Raw genomic sequence first — 21,470 nt, 5'->3', positions numbered from 1 at the left:
ATATCTAGTCCATTTGTATATGGCAAATTTAGAGAAAATACTCTATAATTTATCTTATCTTTGTGACTCTAAAGTTTTATACCTAATTTACCTTTAATCATAACTAAGGAAAACTTTGACTATGACTATCTAGTCTCTAACTCCATCAAAGACCCCAGAAGAGTGAAATGTTACCTAATGACGGGGACATCTGGTCGCCTGGACAATCACCCTAAGTTCTTCTGTAACATTGGGGCATCTAACTATGGCCTACAGATCTGGTATATCTGACAGACTTTTCTGTGAAGCAGGAATTTTGAAGGACTGTCCTACCTTGTCTTGGCGAAGTTTGGCAGCTGCTTTCTTTGCATCCAATTTGGACAGTATACTGTCAGCAGTAGAAGGAAAGGGCAGTGTCTTGCCCAAATGGCTAGTTTTTTCCAAAATGAAAAGAAACTCCATATGGAATTTCTTTGATGCTCATCATCCTCTTTGAAGTAATTGGTGCTGCCAAGGAGCAGACATGTCTCATGTTAAGAAAAGCCTAAATTATTTAAACATGTTAAATGCCATAGTCTGTAGATCTTTAAAATGTTTGAAGACTGTCTATCTATATAAATATATCTGTTTACCCTTGAAAATACACCTAATATGACTATAAGTTTGACTATTATAGATGACTTTTGATTTTTATTTCTTAATTATATATTACATTTTTAAATGAGTTGCATAAACACAATATCCCAAACAAGAGTAGAAACATACATACAGTATAATAGAAATAACTTTAAATTTGACTCAATAAACCAAAATCCATACCAATTTAAAATATCAAAAGCTGTTTTTGGATTAAAGTAGATTCAACAATCTACTCTTTTATCTTATTGTTTCTGTATCCTATCCCCCTTTTTCCTTTAGAAAGAGAACTTTGAACTTAATTCCTTTGTTCAGCTTTTTTCCTGACTATAACCAATAACAATTTGTAACCAACCCTCCTTAAATGATGATAAAAATCCATAATCAATCTTTTGGGAATGTAGACATCACTCTCTAGACTACTTCCTGTTGTTTGTGGGTATTGTTATCTTTGTGACAACCTTGAGAAAATTGGAATAATAATGAAGTCCCAGATAGAGTCATCTGTGAAGGTGGACCATCTCAGCCAGCAGCCTTGAAACTGTTTTGGATGCTGGATCACCTGGGCCATCAATTTTCATTGGTGTCTGGTCCCCTTGCTCTAAAAATACATAAACTTTTAAAGGTAACATACTTGTCTGCATTAATACAAGTACAGACTGTGCAATGTACACATGTCAGCCAAAGATGATTTTTTGTTTTATGTTTGAGCAGGTAAAATATACATTACATCACATATCTTGCAGTTGTTCTGGGTTTATTTCTCTGTTTGTAGGCAGAATTTCAGGGGATCTTCCTCAATCAAACCTGATTTTCTTTAACCTGGAATGAATCCACAGTCTCTCATTTCCTGTGGAAATAAAAGCAAAACCTCACCCCCAAAGTAATACAACTTTTGACTTAAATTTTGAAGTCAAGATATTTTAAAAATATATAAGTCAGTTTGATCTATCAGCTTTCATAATCCAGTGTCCCCTAGCAGCCAAAATGTTCAAAGACAACACAGTAACATACAGAATCCAGACTCTCTGTGTATTTTTCATCTTTATGAGGTTTTTTTCTTTTATATTATTTTATTCCCTCTTTTCCTCCCCCAACCCCACCCCTGGGTTTCTCTGTAGCTTTTGAGCCTGTCCTGGAACTTGATCTGTAGACCAGGCTGGTCTCAAGCTCACACAGATCTGCCTGTCTCTGCCTCCCGAGTACTGGGATTAAAGGCATGTGCCACCACCACCTGGCTTAAAACTATATTTTTAAGTCTATGACTGTATATGATCTTTCTTTTCTCTCTCCCAAGCCTATGTGTATTTTTAAACACATTGTAAACCAAAGAGGTTTTTTTTTTCATCTGAATCTGTCTTTACTGCATATCTCTATCTTTTTCTGACCACATGTGCCTTTAAACTGCTAAGTGGTGTGGGTAGGACCAAAGCAGTGGATTTGGCTCCTGGCTCTGCCCCACTCCTTGGTTCCCTGAGAACCTAGCTTTGTGACAGAGGTACCAGCAGTAGCCATGTTTACCACCCCAACTCTGGAGAGTTTTTGTGTCCACACTGACACCCACTGCTCATAAACCCCATTTAGGTGGCATAGCCTCTTAAAAAAGCAGGCATAGTTTTTGCTGCTAATGTTGGGTCAGGAAGCCATCTCTTAAAGGAGCCATGTCTCTGCTTGCTGTTAGAAAACAAAGCCTACCCAAGTGTTTTTTTTTTTTTTTTTTCTGTTTTCTGCTTTATTTGGTGAACCTGGGAGAATGGGGCCTGAAAAAAAATGAGATGGACTAAAACACTGGTTCTCAATCTGTGGGTCTCAACCCCTTTGGGGATTTGAATTACCCTTTCACAGAGGTCACCTAAGACCATCCTGCATATTAGATAATTTACATTGTGATTCATAATAGTAGCAAAACTACAGTTTTGAAGAAGCAACGAAATAATCTTACGTTGGGGGTTGCAGCATTAGGAAGATTGAGAAGCACTGGGTTGAAGTCTGGTGTAATAGCCAACTTTATTGAGAGCATTAGACAATTTATACTTGAGGGTTAGGAAGAGTCTCCTCAGTAAATTTTACAATCACAAGGACAAGCTACATGCAGCAAAACCACGTTTTTCCATAGAGGCCTGTGAATAACAACAGCTGAAGGCCACTCACTCCTGACTGCTACACCCAGGAGGAGCTCGAAAACACATTCCAAGACAGTTCTGTGTTTTGAAAAAACAGATCACAAGACTCTTGTCTGTTTTCTCACAAGCACTCAGACTTCTCACACTACTCCATTCTTGGACTGTGTTTCAACAGGTCTCTGAGTTCAAGGCCAGAACAGTTTATATAGCAAGTTCTAGGGCAGACAGGGCTGTGTAGTAAGATTCTGTCTCAGACAATCACAACAACAATAAGCAAGCAACTGTATTTATAAAAATATTAGAACATGTTTCTCCCTAAATGTTTTCAATGTATTCCATAATAAACATACTAATGTTTTGTTGTTGTTGTTGTTGTTGTATGTGTGTGTGGCTGGAGAGACAGCCATGGGTGCTGGGAACCAAACTCTTATATTTTTGGTTGTGAGCCTAGCCTTTAACGGCCTTTAAAGGCTGAGCCATCTCTCCAGCCCCAAGAAGCTGAGTTTAACTCCATTTTTGTGTGTTTAAAATCCTTTTTAAGGCTTTTTCAGGCTTTATGTATATGTGTATGGCCCTGGAGGTTGGATGCCATTTGTAGGCAGGGTTTTCCTGTCCTGATTGCCTGCTCCCAAATAATCATTCAGAGGCTTAATATTAATTACAAATGCTCAGCCAATAGCTCAGGCTTGTTACTTACTAACTTTTTAGTCCATATTTCTCATCTATGCTTTGCCACATGGCTCATGGCTTGTTACCTCATTTTCTACATGTCCTGCTTTCTCAGCAGCTGGCTGGTGTCTCCTCTGACTCCGTCCTTCTTCTTCCCAACTTTCCCCTAGTTTGGTTGTTCTGCCTATCATTCCTGCCTGGCTACCGGCCAATCAGTATTTATTAAACCAATCCCAGCTACAAATCTGCACAGTATCCACAAGGATTATTCCACAAAACTATAGTAAACTAGGCATGATGGTACACAGCACTCTTGAGGCAGAGACAAAAGGTCATTTTGAAGCTTGGTGGTGGTGGTTCACATCTCAGCACTCAAGAGGCAGAGTCAGGGGGGATCTCTATGAATTTGAGGCCATCCTGGTCTACAGAGCTCTAGCTGTTCCAGAACAGCCAGAGCTGTTACACAGAGAAACCCTGTCTCAAAAAAAAAAAAAAAAAATCATCGTGAGTTTGAGACCAGTTTTGTCAACATAGCAAATTCTAGGCCAGCCATGGCTACATAATGAAAGCCTGTCACACACACACACACACACACACACACACACACACACACACACACACACACAAATATATACTCATAGCATGCTGATTTCACTTATTGTTTATTTCTATTATTGAATGTGTGCATGGCACGTGTGGGTAGGTGTCAGAGGACAATTTTGTGAGGGTTGCTTTCTCTGTCTACCTTTACATGGCTTCTGGAAGTTGCCATGCTTGCTTGGCAGGCACATTTACTTTATGAACTGGCACTCATGTAGATTTAAATAACACTATTTTGTTTGCTTGTTTTGGGTGTTTACGGTCTGGGGAAATTCTTTTTGAAATAGAGTCTCATGTAGCCCAGCTGGTCTCAGACTCATTGTGCAGCTGAGGCTGGCCTCCAATTCTCAATCCTCCTCTCATGTGCCACCAGCAGGGATTAACGTGTCCAGCTTGAGAAGACTGGGAGACTGGAATCGTTCTGCGGTTCTGTAATCTCAGGGCTATGCTTAATCGAAGACAGCTGGGTGTTCATCTCTGCATTTTGGCTCTAACTGCACATGACATTCTGATTGAATTATACGAACACAATCTGTCCTCACATGGATATGAAGTAGGGAAAGAGAGGGCCTCACAGACCCCCCTGAAGAAGTCTCCAGGATCCCAGTGGCCCTCAGACCACAGGCTGAGAACTCTGTGCGAGCAAACAAATCATCTTAATAAAGATAGAATTGCGTGGAAATGAAGACTGAGAACTCTGAGAGGGGAGGGGCTGAAGAGATGGCTCGGTGGGTGGAGATATTTGCTGCCAAGCCTGACGACCTGAGTTCAATCCCCAGGACCAATGTGGTAAAGGGAGAGAACTGATTCCTACAGGTTGTCCTCCACATGCACCAGGACACTGGAGCATGGGCATGCACAGACAAAATACACACACACACACACACACACACACACACACACACACACACACACACACGCACACTCACACACGCACACGCACATGCACACGCACACGCACAGAGCCTACTGAATTCATTTATTTTGCTTGTATGTGCATGTTCCCAGGGCTGACACTTGGGATTGAACAATTTACGTGAGAGTTCGTCCCTGGAGGAAACTGACCCTCCCCTCTCAGCAGCCACTGACCACCTGTAGCTCTTCATCCACAGATGGGACCATGTGGGATTTCCACACATCATGTTGGCATGTTGACTCATGTCCTTTTGCTGGTTTATCCTGGCAACTGTATTGTTGGAAGTTCAAGGGTGCAGTTCCTTGTTGTTACATCCCAGCAGCTGCCTGGACTGCTGGCTCTTACAATCTTTCCAACCCCTCCATGATTTTCCCTGAGCCTCAGGGGTAGGGGGTGTGTTGTAGATATATCAGATGGGGTTGGGTAACCCACTGTCACTTACTCTCTGCATGTTGGCCAGTTGTGTTGCTCTGTAATAGTCTCTTTCTGTTGGAAAAAGAAACTTCTTTGATGAGGGGTGAGAGCTACATTTAAGGCTGGGCCAGAGCTCGGGATGTTCTGCCTGTGCTGGGCCTGGGGATTAGATAGCATTTCTTTTTCTTTCTTCCCTTCCCTTTTTGGGGTAAGGGGGTAGAATCTATAGTTCATTATAGACTCAAATTTGAGACTTGAGATCTGTCTGCCTCAGTCTTCAGAGGGTTAAAGTAACAACAGGCCGGGGCCGAGAACATAGACTGAAGATGGCTCCTGCCTCTAATCCTGGCTCTTGGGAGGCTGAGGAAGGATTACTGAGGGTTTAAGGCCACCATGGACCACAGATGAGTTCCAGGCCTACAATGTGTGATCCTGTTTCAAAAGCAGGAAGGGACGGGGGAGGTGCATTTGGGAGGCAGAGGCAGTATTGGTGTGAGTTCAAGACCAGCGTGAGCGACAGAGTGAGCTCCAGGCTGACTGATACAGAGAGAAACCGAGACCTTGTTTCCAAGTTGAAAACACTGATCTTGTTTTAGCAACCACTCAAGCCCTGAGAAATGTCCAGGGAGCAATGCTGAGGACTAATCTTTAACTTCCCTCTTTGACGTTGGGGATGCAGCCAAGGCACTATTTCTTCTTCTTCACCCCTAGTCCTCCCTGTGTCCTCCTCCTCCCCAGTCCTCACTGTGTCCTCCTCCTCCCCAGTCCTCCCTGTGTCCTCCTCCTCCCCAGTCCTCCCTGTGTCCTCCTCCTCCCCAGTCCTCACTGTGTCCTCCTCCTCCCCAGTCCTCCCTGTGTCCTCCTCCTCCCCAATCCTCCGTGTCCTCCTCCTCCCCAATCCTCCCTGTGTCCTCCTCCTCCCCAGTCCTCCCTGTGTCCTCCTCCTCCCCAATCTTCACTGTGTCTTCACCCCAGTCCTCACTATCTCCTCCTTCTCCCCAGTCCTCCCTGTGTCCTCCTCCTCCTCAGTCCTCACTGTGTCCTCCTCCCCAGTCCTCCCTGTATCCTCCTCCCCAGTCCTCCCTGTATCCTCCTCCTCAGTCCTCCCTGTGTCCTCCTCCTCCCCAGTCCTCACTGTGTCCTCCTCCTCCCCAGTCCTCCCTGTGTCCTCCTCCTCCTCAGTCCTCCCTGTGTCCTCCTCCTCCCCAGTCCTCCCTGTGTCCTCCTCCTCCCCAGTCCTCACTGTGTCCTCCTCCTCCCCAGTCCTCACTGTTCCCTCCTCCTCCCCAGTCCTCCCTGTGTCCTCCTCCTCCCCAGTCCTCCCTGTGTCCTCCTCCTCAGTCCTCACTGTGTCCTCCTCCTCCCCAGTCCTCCCTGTGTCCTCCTCCTCCTCAGTCCTCACTGTGTCCTCCTCCTCCCCAATCCTCCCTGTGTCCTCCTCCCCAGTCCTCCCTGTGTCCTCCTCCTCCCCAATCCTCCCTGTGTCCTCCTCCTCCCCAATCCTCCCTGTGTCCTCCTCCTCCCCAGTCCTCCCTGTGTCCTCCTCCTCCTCAGTCCTCACTGTGTCCTCCTCCCCAGTCCTCCCTGTATCCTCCTCCCCAGTCCTCCCTGTATCCTCCTCCTCAGTCCTCCCTGTGTCCTCCTCCTCCCCAATCTTCACTGTGTCTTCACCCCAGTCCTCCGTGTCCTCCTCCCCAGTCTTCACTGTGTCTTCACCCCAGTCCTCCCTGTGTCCTCCTCCTCCCCAGTCTTCACTATGTCTTCACCCCAGTCCTCACTGTGTCCTCCTCCTCCTCAGTCCTCCCTGTGTCCTCACCACAGTCTTCACTGTGTCCTCCTCCTCCTCAGTCCTCCCTGTGTCCTCACCACAGTCTTCACTGTGTCCTCCTCCTCCTCAGTCCTCCCTGTGTCCTCCTCCTCAGTCCTCCCTGTATCCTCCTCCTCCTCAGTCCTCCCTGTGTCCTCCTCCCCAGTCCTCCCTGTGTCCTCCTCCTCCCCAGTCCTCCCTGTGTCTTCCTCCTCCCCAATCCTCCCTGTCTCCTCCTACTGCTGAGAAAGTCATCCTAGTATGGAAAGTGGAGAGAACACTTCCCACATCCAAGTTTCCAGCCACCTCAGAGTGACTCGGACTCAGCTGCTCGCCACCCTGCTGTTCACCCTTGTCACCCATTAACAAGTGGACCTGTGGCCACACCAAACAGATTTTCTTCTCTGTCCTGTCTGAACCTGTTTTGCATAAATAGACAACCAACTCTATAGCATCAGCTCACTGACATGGAAGGTTAACTATCTGGCCTGGCTTAAGAATGATTTCCACAGGTCTAACTTAGTAAATGGCCCCCAGACCCTTTCACTCACAGGAATGGGCACAGCTACTGCAAAGTGGAGCTTTTCTGTCTCTCTGGCAGTGGGTCAGGCCTTGCTCTGCAAAAGCAAGGCAAGTGGGATGAGCAAGGAGACAAGGAGGCCAGGACCAGGCTGGGAAACAGAGCCCTGATGGAATGGCAGTGGGGCCCACTTTAGCCAGGGACAACAGGACTTCACTGACTAGACCAAGCTAGCCTTAAACTCACCAAGGTTTGCCTGTCTCTGCCTCCCAAATGCTTGGGTTAAAGTCCTGAACCACCACGACCAGATGGAGGGACATGTAAGATACCATGAGCAAAAAGAGACGGCTCCCTGGGTGCCTGCTGCCAAACCTAAGGACCTGAATTTGACCCCCAAGGCCCATGAAATAGAAGAAGAGAACCGACTCCCAAAAATTGTGTTTAGACCCCTGAACACATACTGTAGAACAAGTATGTCCCACACTAAATAAATTAATCAAATTTTTAAAGAGAGAGAGAGACAGACAGACAGAGACAGAAAGCGAGAGAAAGAGAGACGAGTGTACCAGCTCTGGCTGCTTTGCACAGACTGGGTTGGAAGAGGAAACAGACTGGAGAGCTCCTTGTGGCACAGAGTGATAAATAAGGTTTTGGTTTTGTTAATACTTCACTTTATTTGAGACAAGGTCTCACTGTGTGACCCAGACTGGTCTGAAACTCATGAAGATCCACCTGCCTTTGCCTACTGAGAATGGGGAAGGAGAGTGAGAAGGGTGGACACAGCAGCTGGGCGGCTCGGAGTGAGAGCACTAGCCTAGCTGTGCCAGCCCCTTGGTTCCATCCGGAGTGTTGTAGAAAATGAAATAAAAATGTCAGCTCCCTTTCATCCTATTTTTTTTCCCCTGGTTTTTCGAGACAGGGTTTCTCTGTGTAGCTTTGCGCCTTTCCTGGAACTCACTTGGTATTCCAGGCTGGCCTTAAACTCACAGAGATCCGCCTGGTTTATGCCTCCCGAGTGCTGGGATTAAAGGCGTGCCCCACCACCGCCCGGCTCATCTGATGGTTTTTGTTTGTTGATTTGTTTGTTGGATATAGTGTCTGATGTAGCCCCAGGGTGGCCTCCAACTGGAACCAAGGATGACCTTGAACTTCTGATCCTCCTGATTCCGATTGACTCCAGAAGAGTTAAAGGCACAGACATTTTGCCCCTAATTTTTTATGTTTATCTCTCTGAAACAGGGTCTTACTCTAGACAAGGCTGGCCTCACACTTGAGGTTATCCTTCTGCTTAGGCGTTCCTGAGGCTGGGATGACAGGTGGGAGCCACCACACCTGGCTTGATCCCATCAATACCAGTAGACAGAAACAGCTCACCTCTGGACTTCACCACAGAAAAGATCCAGAACTACCCTTAGCTTCTGTGGGAAGCAGGGTGTCAGTCTACTAAGGGGAGAGTTTAATACAAGTTTAGCCCTGGAGAGGTTAGAAAGCAGGCACCCAGGAAAGGTGAAGAGGCACCCAGGCGTGGCTGGAGGCTTCTCAGTAGGTAGAGCCCTGGATTTGGGTGGTTTCTGAATAGCTCAAAGGGTTGCTAAGGACCGTGAATGGGTCATAGGGTGTGGTTCACTACTGATAAGGTCACACCCCAGGTCACCAGCCTTGCTCACTGAAGTTCAGGTGTTTTTACAGTAAACAAAAGCTGATAGTCCTGTTTGTGAAATTCCTGGAAAATATGAGAAGAATCAGGCTCTAATTGTCTGACCTCAAGCACAGTTCACTGCTGTCTTAATCTTTTTTTCCCCCAGATTTATTTGTGTGTGTGTGTGTGTGTGTGTGTGTGTGTGTGTGTGTGTGTGTGTGTAGAAGGGTTGCCCTTGGAGGCTACAAGAGGATTCCCCTGGAAATGCAGTTACAGGCAGTTGTGAGGTAACTGCTGTGGATGTGGGGAACCAAATTCTGGAAGGAAGAGCAGCCAGTGCTCTTAACTACTGAGCCATCTCTCCAGCCCCCTATTTTAACATTCTTATTTAAAACATTCCTATATAAACCAGGTGTGGTAGCAGATGCCTTTTTAATTCCAGTACTTGGGAGGCAAAGGAAGGCAGACCTCTGTGAGTTAAAGGCCAGCCTGGTCTACATTTGAAACAGTAGCCTCAAACAACCAACCAAAACCAAACAAATCTATATAAAAGGAATCTTGTCTCTCTGTCATAACTTTTGCAGCAAATGTTAATTGTGCTCCAATCTGTGATTCTCAAGCTGCTGATAGACTCCAACCTGAGGCCAGAGAAGCCTCTTCCCTTCCTATGTTCCCTTAATATCTATTCCCTGTCTTTCTGTCCTGCTTCTGGCCTGCAGTATTTGAATAGAGCCAATTGGCCAAAAGTTCCAGAGAACTAAGCTCTCTAGAACTTTCCTTCCCTCTCTCAGGGCACTTTCCTCTCTGACAGCCTAAAGTCCAACTTTGTTATTAAGGGCAACCACTTAATGTCTTTAACAAGTCACCTTCCCACTAGCCCCTCACTTCCTGTTATGGAGAGAGATTTGGGCCCTCTCCCTGAATCCACATATTCAAAAGCTAATCTCAGGATTTCAGAGGGTGAATGTATTTGGACACGGGATCTTTGAAGAGGTAAGTGGTTAAAATGAGGTCATTAGCTGGGTGCGGTGGTGCATACCTTTAGTCCTAGCAATAGGAAGGCAGAGGCCGGTAGATTGTGGTGGTGGAGGCCAGTCACGGCTACATAATGGGACTCTGTCTCAAAAAAAAAAAAAAAAAAAAGCCGGGCGATGGTGGTGCATGCCTTTAATTCCAGCACTTGGGAGGCAGAGCCAGGTGGATCACTGTGAGTTCAAGGCCAGTCTGGGCTACAGAGTGAGTTCCAGGAAAGGCGCAAAGCTACAAAGAGAAACCCTGTCTCGAAAAACAAAACAAACAAACAAACAGTCATTATTGATGTATCCCAATACCCCAATCCAGTATTACTGGATGACAAAAATAGACAAAGACAGGGAGAAGACCATTCGAGGACACAGAAGATGCAAAGAAAAATCCTTCACGGGCTACAACTAGAGCATGGTAGTGGAGTAATTGCCTAGCATGTGTAAGGTTCCAAGTTTAATTCCTGGCACTGGGGGTATGGACGGTGGAAACAGGTTTGTTGGGCATGGTCACACACACACACACACACACACACACACACACACACACACACACACACACACTCACACCATGGCTATGATCCAGCAATTATGAATTGAGGCAGAAGCATTGCTGTGAGTTTAAGACCAGCTCATAAACATATAGTTCAAGACTAGCCTGGGAGCCAGGTGTGATACACTCAGGAGGCAGAAGCAGGCGGATCTCTGTTGAGTTAAAGGCCAGCCTGGTGTACAAAGCAAATTCCAGGACAGCCAGGGCTGTTACACAGAGAAACTCTGCCTTGAAAAACCAAAAAAAAAAAAAAAAAAAAGGCCTGGGATATTGCAAAAAACCTGTCTCAACCCCCTCAGAGGCTCTAGATCTAGTACACAGCCTTCCTCTGAGGAGGCAGGGCACTGGTGGGCTTCAAGGGCTGCAGCAGGGGAAGGTGGGATACAGCAGCCATCTCAGCTGTGCTGACATTACAGCTGTGTCTGTGTGGCACATGCTTGGATTCCCTTCCTGGTGCTGGAGTAGGTTAGGCCCAGCCATCTGTTCCCTCTTGCCCGTCCCCTGGAGGTCACGGGAAAGCATCTCAGAAATCTGGAGACAGTGGCACCTGTAGCCGTGGTGCTGGCTTCTAGTCTCCTCCACAGAACCCACTCATGAAGTGGACGATGATGGCATGTTACTCTTTTCCCTTTGCCACACTGTAGAGCAGATCCCAGGCCTCTTGCACCCCGAGCTAAGCATTCTGCCACTGAGCTGCACCCCTACATCTTTGTCTCTCCTCTGGCTGTACAAAATGACACACTCACAGAACACTGTTGGGCACCTGGAGCCAATCGGATTTTCTCATCTTTCCTTTTAGGTTTTAGCATATGTTCACTGGTGAGAAGCCAACTGTCTTTGAGCTCCTAATGTGTTTTGGTTTGGTGACACAGGTCTCAGGGTTTTACACTTTAGCCCAAGCTGGCTCAGAACCAGATATGTAGCCAAGACTGATTCAACTTCCTGAGTTATAGGATTACAGATATGGGTCACCACACCCAACGGTGTACAGCAAAAAAGAAAAATTATTTCTACGTATATTTTGTGTGTGTGTGCAGGCAAGTATACACCAAGGCCAGCATCCACAGTGGGGCTCTCAAGTCATCAGACCTATTTTTACCCACTGAACTGTCTTGCTGGCCCCTACTTCTAACTTTGTGTATTTAAGAGAATGAAAGAAGATTGTTTTCTCATGTGATTGGCAATTTTTAAAGTGACACACCACATCAAAGTGTTTAAGAAAAGTTACAAGCTGTGTCTAGTGACACAGGCCATTATCCCAGCTATCCAGAAGTCTGGGGCCAGAGGAGCCCCAAAAACTTGAGGTCAACCTGGGCTACATACTGAGTTCAAAGCCACTGTTGGGTATTTCAGACCTTGTATCAGGAAAAAAAAAATGCTTGGGGTGTAGCTCAGTAGTGCTTACCTAACATTCACAAGACCCTGGGTTCAACTCCCAGTAACACAAGGAAAAAAAAAGATTTATTTTTGCTGGGTGTTGTACTGTATACATCTGTACTTCTCCCAGTGGAAGTAGGACCCACAAGTACTAGGTCCATCTGGGCTATATTACAAAATCCTACACTTGTTTGTTTGTTTGTTTGTTTGTTTGTTTGTAAGGGGATCTCACTATGTAGCCTTGGCTGGCCTGAAACTGGCTATATAAACCAGGCTGGCCCACAAGCACTGGGATTAAAGGCATTTGCCACTATACCCACTAAGACCCTGTCTTAAAAGCAAATAAATAAATAAATAAATAAATAAATAAATACATACATACATACATACAATTTTTTTCTGCTCTCTGGTAAAGGTGTGTCAATATAGCCTAATGTAGTAAAATGATTGTACTGGATTTTAAGTTTTAACTTTCCTTAATGTCATTCCTGATTGTAACACTTGTAACACATATGGGCTAAATCTCCAGTCCATGCAAGATAAAAATGACAGCTCAAGCGGGGCGGTGGTGGCGCACGCCTTTAATCCCAGCACTCGGGAAGCAGAGCCAGGCGGATCTCTGTGAGTTCGAGGCCAGCCTGGTCTACCAAGTGAGTTCCAGGAAAGGCACAAAGTTACACAGAGAAACCCTGTCTTGAAAAACCAAAAAAAAAAAAAAAATGACAGCTCATGCTCATGTTTTCCCAGTGTTGACTTTGCTTATTGGCAATATCAAGGTTTATTTGTTGAAGGAAAACCCCGTGATTTTATAGTCTGCTTGGCATTAATTGACATTAAAAGAATGACCATGGCCGGGCGGTGGTGGCGCACGCCTTTAATCCCAGCACTCGGGAGGCAGAGGCAGGCGGATCTCTGTGAGTTCGAGGCCAGCCTGGGCTACCAAGTGAGTTCCAGGAGAGACGCAAAGCTACACAGAGAAACCCTGTCTCGAAAAACCAAAAAAAAAAAAAAAAAAAAAAAAAAAAAAAAAAAAAAAAGAATGACCAGAGCACTGCTGAGCATGGGCAAGGTTCTAGGTTCCATTCCCAAGAAGGAGATGGAAGAATAAAACAACCTTCAATAGGAAAAAACTTCAAAACCTAGGCAATTAGAAACTAGAAAGATGGTTCCTGGGGTAAAAGTGCTTGCTGCTCTTCCAAAGGACCCAAGTTCACTGACTTCCCAGCACCCATGCTGACTGTTTTACAACACTTTGTAATTAATTCCAGCTCCAGGGGACCCAATCCCCTCTTCTGGCTCCAGTGGGCACCTGCACACTGGTGAATAAAAACAAAGATGAATAAGTAAAGGTCATTTTTGAAGTCGGAGGTGGTGTTGCACACTTTTTTAATCCCAGCAGTACAGAAGCAGAGGAATTTGAGTTTTCAGCCAACATGGTCTACATAGTGAGTTCCAGGTTAGCAAGGCTACATAGTGAGACCCTGTCACAGGATGGAGGTTCGTTTCATCCCCAGCATCCACATGGTAAAAGAAGAGGACTCCTACAAATTGTCCTTAACCTTCCTACTCCCACAGTGAAACAGGCCTTCCACCCAAAAATAACAAAGTTATAAAGAAATTAAAATGTTGGCGCATGCCTTTAATCCCAGCGTTTGGGAGGCAGAGGCAAGCTGATCTCTGTGAGTTCAGGGCCAGCCTGGTCTACAAAGCTGATCTCTGTGAGTTCAGGGCCAGCCTGGTCTACAAATCGAGTTCCAGGACAGCCAGAACTGTTACACAGAGAAACTCTGTCGGGGGTGGGGGTGGTGTGGGAATTAAAATTTATATTCTCAAAGGCAGAGGATTGTTAACACCATTGATTAAAGACAGGAGCAATGTTTCCCTCTGGAAAATTATCTGGCTGTAAAGAACTAGTAATAATGAAAAGATAATAACCACACAATAAAGGCCTGTCTCGTTAGATTTTAATTTTTAACAAGGTAGGACTTCCATTTATACCTTGTATAGGTAGTACCGTTACAAAATAATAAATATGAAAGACCATTCTTCAAATGTAAAGATGCTAATTGAATAAGCTCATTTTCTATCTTTAATTTAAAAACTATTTTTATCCAAATTTAAGATGTATAGAAGTTATAGAATCTCAAGAGAGGGGCTCCAAGAGAGAACTTTATAAAGGCTATTTTAAATGTGAAATTGCAAGTGTACAAAATTTACATCGATACATATTGCAAATAATGTGGCCTCACACCCCTGTCAGGAGGCTAAAAAACATTTCAATAAAGGCTGGAATTTAAAGACAACAAAACTACTTTACTGATTAATTATTTGGTAATTTTAAAAACTTTAAAATAAATTTTTTTAAATCTAGGGATATTGGATAGAAATGTTCACAAAATATTCATTGGCTAAAGTGCTGTGCTCGAACGAAAATTAAATGTTTTTAATCTGTCGTTCCGCTGTTGTAAGGGAGTATTTCAAATAGTAAGTGCAGTAACCCAGCGTAGCACCGCAACCCAGCAACTGTGGCCATGTCACCTCTAAGTGTGTGCAGTTTGGAAGAACAGAGTTGGGCATTGTTAAAACAGCGTCATGGTGTCGTGTGGGGACGTTCGCATCATCTGAATAGGCGAGTGGGGAGAAGGGTCCCGCCGCGGTCCCCTCGGCAGAAAAGCTCTGGGCGCAGAAGCGTAAGGGGCGCTTCGTGACAGTGCCAGGATGTCCGCGCCATTGTGAGGTTGGCGGCGCGGGTCAGAATCACTAGGACTTCTCCGTGGGGCGGACGATCGTCGTCGCGGGCCCTTCGGCCGAGGTCGGATTCGAGTGGAGGACAGGTGACCGCGGGTGCCGGATCCTTCCGCGTCAAGTAGTGCGCTGTGCGCTTCCGCGAGCCCACGGCCAGCGTCGGAGACCGCGGAGCCGGCTCCCAGCGGATCGGGGCGCGCGCGGGCCCGCGAGCGAGGCGGCCTCGGGCAGCCCAGGGGTTGGAGCGGGCCTGCGGACGGCAGGTGCCCGCCCCGCCCCCACCGCCGCGGGCAGGAAGAGGAAGCGGAGCGGCTGGGCCCCAGGGCCACCCGCAGGGCCTCGCGGGGCGGGGGCGCCGGAGCTACAAGAGGCGCGTGACCTAGTTCGTCCCGAAGTGGACTTGACAGGTTGTCAGCTTGGCTCCCCGCCCCCACCGCCTTCCGGGTCTGGCTCCTCCCCCACCCCCGCGCTCCGGGGCTCTCCCAGCTATTGGCCTCGCCCAAGCCGCACTCCCAGCCATTGGCTTCGCCCCAGAGGCCACGCCCCCATCCAGCTCGCCATGCCATTGGCCACGCGTTCCCAGGCCGCTCTCCCTACCATTGGCTTCGCCCCAGAGGCCCCGCCCCCAGTCTAGCTCGTCCTCCCCTTGGCCTTGCGCCCAAGGCCGTACTTCCATTGGCCTCACCCCGCCCCTCTTCTGGCTCGCTCTCCTATTGGCCCTCGCTCCAGGCACCCTGTCTCCTACGGCCAGCGGCGGATCCCAGCTGGTCGCTGTAGAATCTATTCCCGCGGGCATTCCCTGTCTGGGTCGACTTCTCTCCTTCTTTGATGCATCTCTACCTGCTTTCTGCGGGTTCTGGGAGAGCCCGGGCCTCAATCCCAGGTCCCCGGCCCCAAACTCGGGGTGCAGCTGCGATCGCCACTTGCCTCTGGACCCCGCCCCGCCCCTTTCTACTCGTTCTCCTTCGTCACCCCACGCCTTCATTCCCTCATGCATCTCCCTAACCTCCGCTGAATGGAACAGACCTCAGCGAATGTCAATACCAATATTTCAATTGGTTTTGGTTCTTAAAAGGAAAAATTTGAGGAACTAGATAGATGGCCCAGATCATTCAAACATACTGAGGGCATTTTGTTGGTGGTGTTGTTATTGGTGGTGGTTTTCTTTGGGTGTGTGTTGGGTTTAGAGGGTATTTTTGAGACAAGATCTCACCTCTCAACTTGCAACTGACTGGTTTGGAACTCGCTATTTACGTGGTAAGGGGTATGTGCGCATAAGTGCAGAAGCCAGAAGAGGGCGCGGGTTTCTCGTGAGCTGCTGATTGTGGGCGCTGGGAACTAAACTCGGACCTCTGCTGAGGGAGCAAATGTGCTTAACTGCTGAGCCATCTCTCCACTCTGGGATTTAGTTTTGTTTTAATTTTTATTTCATGTGTATGGTGTTTTGGTGTATGTGTTTCATGTTTATGGTGTATTGGTGTTTTGCGTGCATGTCTGTGTGAGACCCCCTGGAATTGGAGTTACATAGACAGTCAAAAGCTGCCATGTGGATGCTGGGAATTGAATTCAGGACCCCTGGAAGAGCAGCCAGTGCTCTTAACCTCTGAGCCATCTCTTCAGGCCCAGGATTTAGTTCCTAAAGTGCCAAATGAGACTGCAATGACCAAGTTTGTTACTCCAGAAATATAAGCTGCCTTTCCTGGTAAACAGCCACATTTATATTCTTTATACAATATTGAATTTAAAGTTTGCATGTGTACTTTTTACAATTGAGATAGCTTTTTAAATCGTTTTTGAGGGTAAAGATAAACTGATAAAACTGCATACATGTAATTTGACCTCCAAGAGAAACCTTATTTCAAAAAACTCCTAGCTCTTGAGACGCTGCTGAGTCAGAGGGGGATTACAGATTCCAGGCCAATCGGGGCTGTGTATTGAGACCCTGTCTACTGGGGGTTGTTTTAATCTCCACTATGGTAGTGCCTGTAATCCCTGCACTTGAAATTTGGGGACAGGAGTTCAAGGTCAGTATGAGCTATTTGGAACCATCTCAGAAACCAAACTGCTGCTGGGTGTAATGGTGCCCACCTGTGATCCCAGTGCTAGGGAGGGTGAAATAAGATCTGGAGTTTAAGGCTGGCATGGGCTACAAGAGACCCTGACCTACACATCCCATCACTCCCCCACCACACACACACCCCAAAGAGAGGTGGGTAGGCAGGAAGATACTAGTAACTTGCTCAAAATGTTGAAGTTGAAGATTTTGTGTGCATCCGGGGCAGGCTCCGGATATGGCTCCATCAGGCTCATTAATTCATTCCTAATGACAGAAGTGGGCTTTCCAACAGCCTTTCAGGCTGACCCACAGGATCCTCATAGCGACCCATCCTGGCCCAGGAGGCCCTGCTTTGTAGGAACCTGTCTGACTGCTGACTGCTGTCTAGGCACGCTGAAGGGCCTTCAACTCGGCAGTTCCCATCTCTGGAACCTTGCACTCATTGATTCCTGGCCTGTCTGGAGCAGCATTTCTTCAGACTTCTCAGGTAGCTCAGCTCGAGTGTCAGATGTAGCTGAAGCAGGTCCTCTCCCTGCCCCCAACCAGGTACTTTCTGTCCTCTCCCGGTAACTTCCTTCAAAGCATGTTGCACAGTCTGAAGTCTTCTTTGTTTACTTACTTAAAATGGCTGGTTCCCTTTCTCCCTTCAAGCTGGGCCCTTCCTGTTTCCTAGGGCAGGTGCTTAACAAATGCTTAATGAATAAGCAAATGGCTCCATTAGATGTGATCCAATGAACAAGCAAACTGGTCTTCCTGTTGGATGGGTCCCATGGTGTAGACACACCTGTAAATAAGAATTGGGAAAGTAGCTATTCTTGTAAACAGTTTATGATTCTTTGATTTTCTTACTTTATTTCCTGCTATTTCTTGATGAGCAGAGTAAGAAGCAAGGCCTGTTAACTCAAGGACACCCTTTTGCCCACTTTTTTTTTTTTTCAAGCTGTGCACAGACTGCAGAGTCTGACCTGGCCCTGGCCCGGGCCCCAGGTGGGCAGATACTTGGCAGGCAGCCCCTTCCCCCAGGGCAGCTCCGAGCTCTGCTGGATGTCGGTTCCAGTGGGGGAAGGGAAGAAGTCTAGTTCCCAGCGACGGTGCTTGGATCCCAGCTGCAGCCCCGGAGGTGGTTAAGTGTCACCCCACAGGGCTGGAACTCAGAAAAAGAGGCTCCCCTCCCTCTCCCCCAGCACCCTTTCAGTGGCTGGACCTGTCTGCTCTTTCTATGCACACAGGCTATTGCACAGGCTTTGACTAGGAGAGCCTTACAGAGCAGCTGTCCCAGAGTTTAAATGTAGTACTAGTACTAACTGCCCCAAACATGCAGTGTGAGTTTGGTGACTGCTTGTTGACTTTGGTTCTTGCCTGTGTTGTCAGTTTTAGGGGTACAGACATGCACTTTTATTTCCTCACAACTATCCAGTCCCAAAGCTGGGTGTGTGGTGGCACATATAACCACCTAGTGATGTACCCCAGGTAGAGACAAGCCGATCATGAGGTCAAAGCTACGTGAATTTGAGACCAGCCTGGCTTATGTGAGACCCATGTATGTATGTATATATATATATATATATATATATATATATATATATATATATATATATATGTGTGTGTGTGTGTGTGTGTGTGTGTGTGTGTGTGTGTGTGTGTGTATATATATGTATATATATATACATACAAGCAAATGAAAAGTAGAGGGAAAACCAAACCATCTCAAACAAGAATCCTGTGGTTGTGGGAGGTGAGGAAGATCTGGGAAGACTTCGGGGAGGAGAAACCATGAAAAATCTATTTTCAGCAGGCAGTGGTGCCGCACGCCTTTGATCCCAGCACTTGGGAGGCAGAGGCAGGTGCATCTTTGTGAGTTTGAGGCCAGCCTGGTCTACAAAGTGAGTTCCAAGACAGCCAGGGTTACACAGAGAAGCTCTGTGTGGAAAAACCAAATAAATGAATAATAAAATAAAAATAAAATCCCTGTGGTTGTCCCTTTAGGGCCACAGAGAAGCTACCAGGAGCCATGGAAACTAAAAGTTTCCTTCCAAGTCTGTTGTCATCATGTTGCCCCTGTCTAGGGATGGACCCAGGGCTCCCTGTAAGCTCCGCAAGCACTCTGGATTCAGTACACCTCCAGCTCAAAGGTGCCTCTTGCATTCCAGGCCAGAGTTCCCCATGCTTGGAGAATGGGAAGTGTTGAGTAGATCACGCCCTGGGGTGGGGTAGGGACAGGGAGGGACCTGTGTGCAGGATAATCACGTGGTGCTCTTCCTCTAGAACTGGGAGCCTACTGTGGGATTTGAATAGGTATTCAGCGCTGGGTGGTCTGTATCCTTGAGTACCACTGGAATAGTGGAATGGAAGAACTGACAGGTTCTAGAATTGGCCCGTCGCCAACTGGTTCATCTCAGGTTCTTAAGCACTACTCAGCACTAGCTTTGTAATTTCAAATGAATCAAACTGGAGAATTCATACAGTTTAGAGCTGGAAGGCTTTTGGAAGTCACATTGCACAGTTATTCCTAGAGCAGGCTTGGGAACTGACAGCCAGCCTCAACGCCCAGATTAGTCTCAGTTTCTTCCTCTGTGAAGTGGGGCTGATAATAGTGGTCTTGCCTAGTCAGGGTTGGTATGAGAACTGGATGCAGTCCTGTTTCTGTTCAGACTTGGGAGCATGGTTGTGCTGTGGTTTCTGTTGGAGTGCTGGGTGAGGAGGAGGAGGAGGAGGAGGAGGAGGAGGAGGAGGAGGAGGAGGAAGGAGCAAGCACCTGCAGTGCTGAGCTTGCCTGGCTGCAGTCCAGGGCCCGCACTGGGCTTTCTGCAGGAGTTCCCCACCCAGACCCGAGGTGAAGGTGGTGGTACCTGCAGCTGAAGCGTAGCTCTGATTGTCCCCAGGAAGGTAGGTACAGGAAGGAAGGCTCTTAGGATGAGAGTTGGTGAGTTAGCCACACACCAAGGCTCTCTCTCAGAACACCTGGTTTGGGAGGACATGTCATTCTCAGGAAAGGGCAGCCTGTTTCAGGGTATTTTGTGTTTTGCCTTCCTGGGCTAGTTTAGTCTTTTAGAAAGAGTTACCAAAAAAGACTGTCCCTTGAGAGATCTGCGAGGGGACTGCCTAGGTATGGTGGAGAGAGCCGAACAGGGCTAGAGGAGGCCGTGAACTCTGGTGTGTCCCCCTTGGATGCCAAGGGGCAGAACAAGGCTGAGTGTGGTGTGGCTCTGAGGTGGTTTGGGCCTTGAGGACTTGAACTTGAGTCCACCCTCAGTTCAGTGCAGCTATCCTAGGCTACATCTCTAGCTGGATGGACTTCGGTGGAGGGTTCAGAGTGCGGGAGGAGAGAATCCTTTCTGTGACCCTCATCACCTCCAGAGCCACTGAACTTACCTCACTTATCAAAAAAAGAGAGAACAGAGGGGAAAGCTTTTGTAAGAACATTTGAGAGCTAACTGGAGAGCAGCCAAAATGGTGTCTCTGGCTAACACTAAGCTAATTTCAAGGTTCCCTCGAGGAACCCATACTCACACCAGGCATGTCTCGGTCATGCTCCCTTAATCTGCCTTGGGGAGCACACGCCCACTTGGTTTTCTGCCTGCCTGTCCTCCCTCATTCCGTGTGCCATTCCTTTCCCTAACCCCCAAATTTAAATATATATATCACACCTTTAATCCCACCACTCGAGAGGCAGAAGCAGGCAGATCTCTGGTCTATATAACGAGTTCCACGCCAACCAGAGCAACATAATGAGGTCCTGTCTCAAAATAAAACAACAAAACGTCGGTAGAGATAGCTCAGTGTTGAAGAGCATTGGCTGCCCTTCCGGAGGACCGGGGTTCTATGTCCAGCACCCACATAGTGACTCACAACCATCTATAACTCCAGTTCCAGAAGATGTGATGCTCTCTTGTGGCCTCCCTGGGCACAGACATACATGGCAAGTAAAAACACCCATACATATAAAATAAAAATAAACCTTAAAAATAAAAGGGCTACCAGGCCATGGGTGGTAGTGCACACCTTTAAACCCTTCACTCCGGAGGCAGAGGCAGGTGGATCTCTCTGAGTTCAAGGCCAGCCTGGTCTACAGAGCGAGTTCCAGGACAGCCAGGGCTACACAGAGAAACCTTGTCTTGAAAACAAACAGTTCTGGAGAGATGGTTTAGTGCTTAAGAGCTTTTGCTGCAAGCCCAGCAGTGGTGGCACACACCTTTAATCCCAGCACTCTGGGGCAGAGGCAGGTAGATCTCAGAGTTCAAGGCCAGCCTGAAGTTCCAGGACAGCCAGGGCTGTTACACACACACACACACACACACACACACACACACACACACACCCTCAAAAACTGGAGAAAAAAAAAACAGCACTTGCTGCTCTTGTAGAGAACCTAGGTTCAAATCCCAGCACACACAACCATCTATAACTCCACATC

The 21,470-nt window shown here is 47.2% G+C and overlaps 1 protein-coding gene across 1 annotated transcript in view; it reads right to left on the bottom strand.

Annotated features, from left to right (window-relative positions):
* Positions 1-14,202: 14,202 nt before the first annotated feature.
* Positions 14,203-21,470, bottom strand: part of LOC128099436 (uncharacterized) — a 31,244-nt gene continuing 23,976 nt past the window's right edge. Inside the window, exon 2 of the mRNA XM_052721352.1 lies at positions 14,203-17,840. Within this exon, the coding sequence (XP_052577312.1) occupies positions 14,835-15,566 (732 nt within the window). The 5' untranslated portion in view covers positions 15,567-17,840 and the 3' untranslated portion in view covers positions 14,203-14,834. The remainder of the gene's footprint in view (positions 17,841-21,470) is intronic.

Source organism: Peromyscus californicus, unplaced genomic scaffold (genome assembly GCF_007827085.1).
Source record: "Peromyscus californicus insignis strain IS unplaced genomic scaffold, ASM782708v3 Scaffold_6__1_contigs__length_162567912, whole genome shotgun sequence".
Lineage (NCBI taxonomy): Eukaryota > Metazoa > Chordata > Mammalia > Rodentia > Cricetidae > Peromyscus > Peromyscus californicus.
This window is presented reverse-complemented; position numbering and strand designations above follow the sequence as displayed.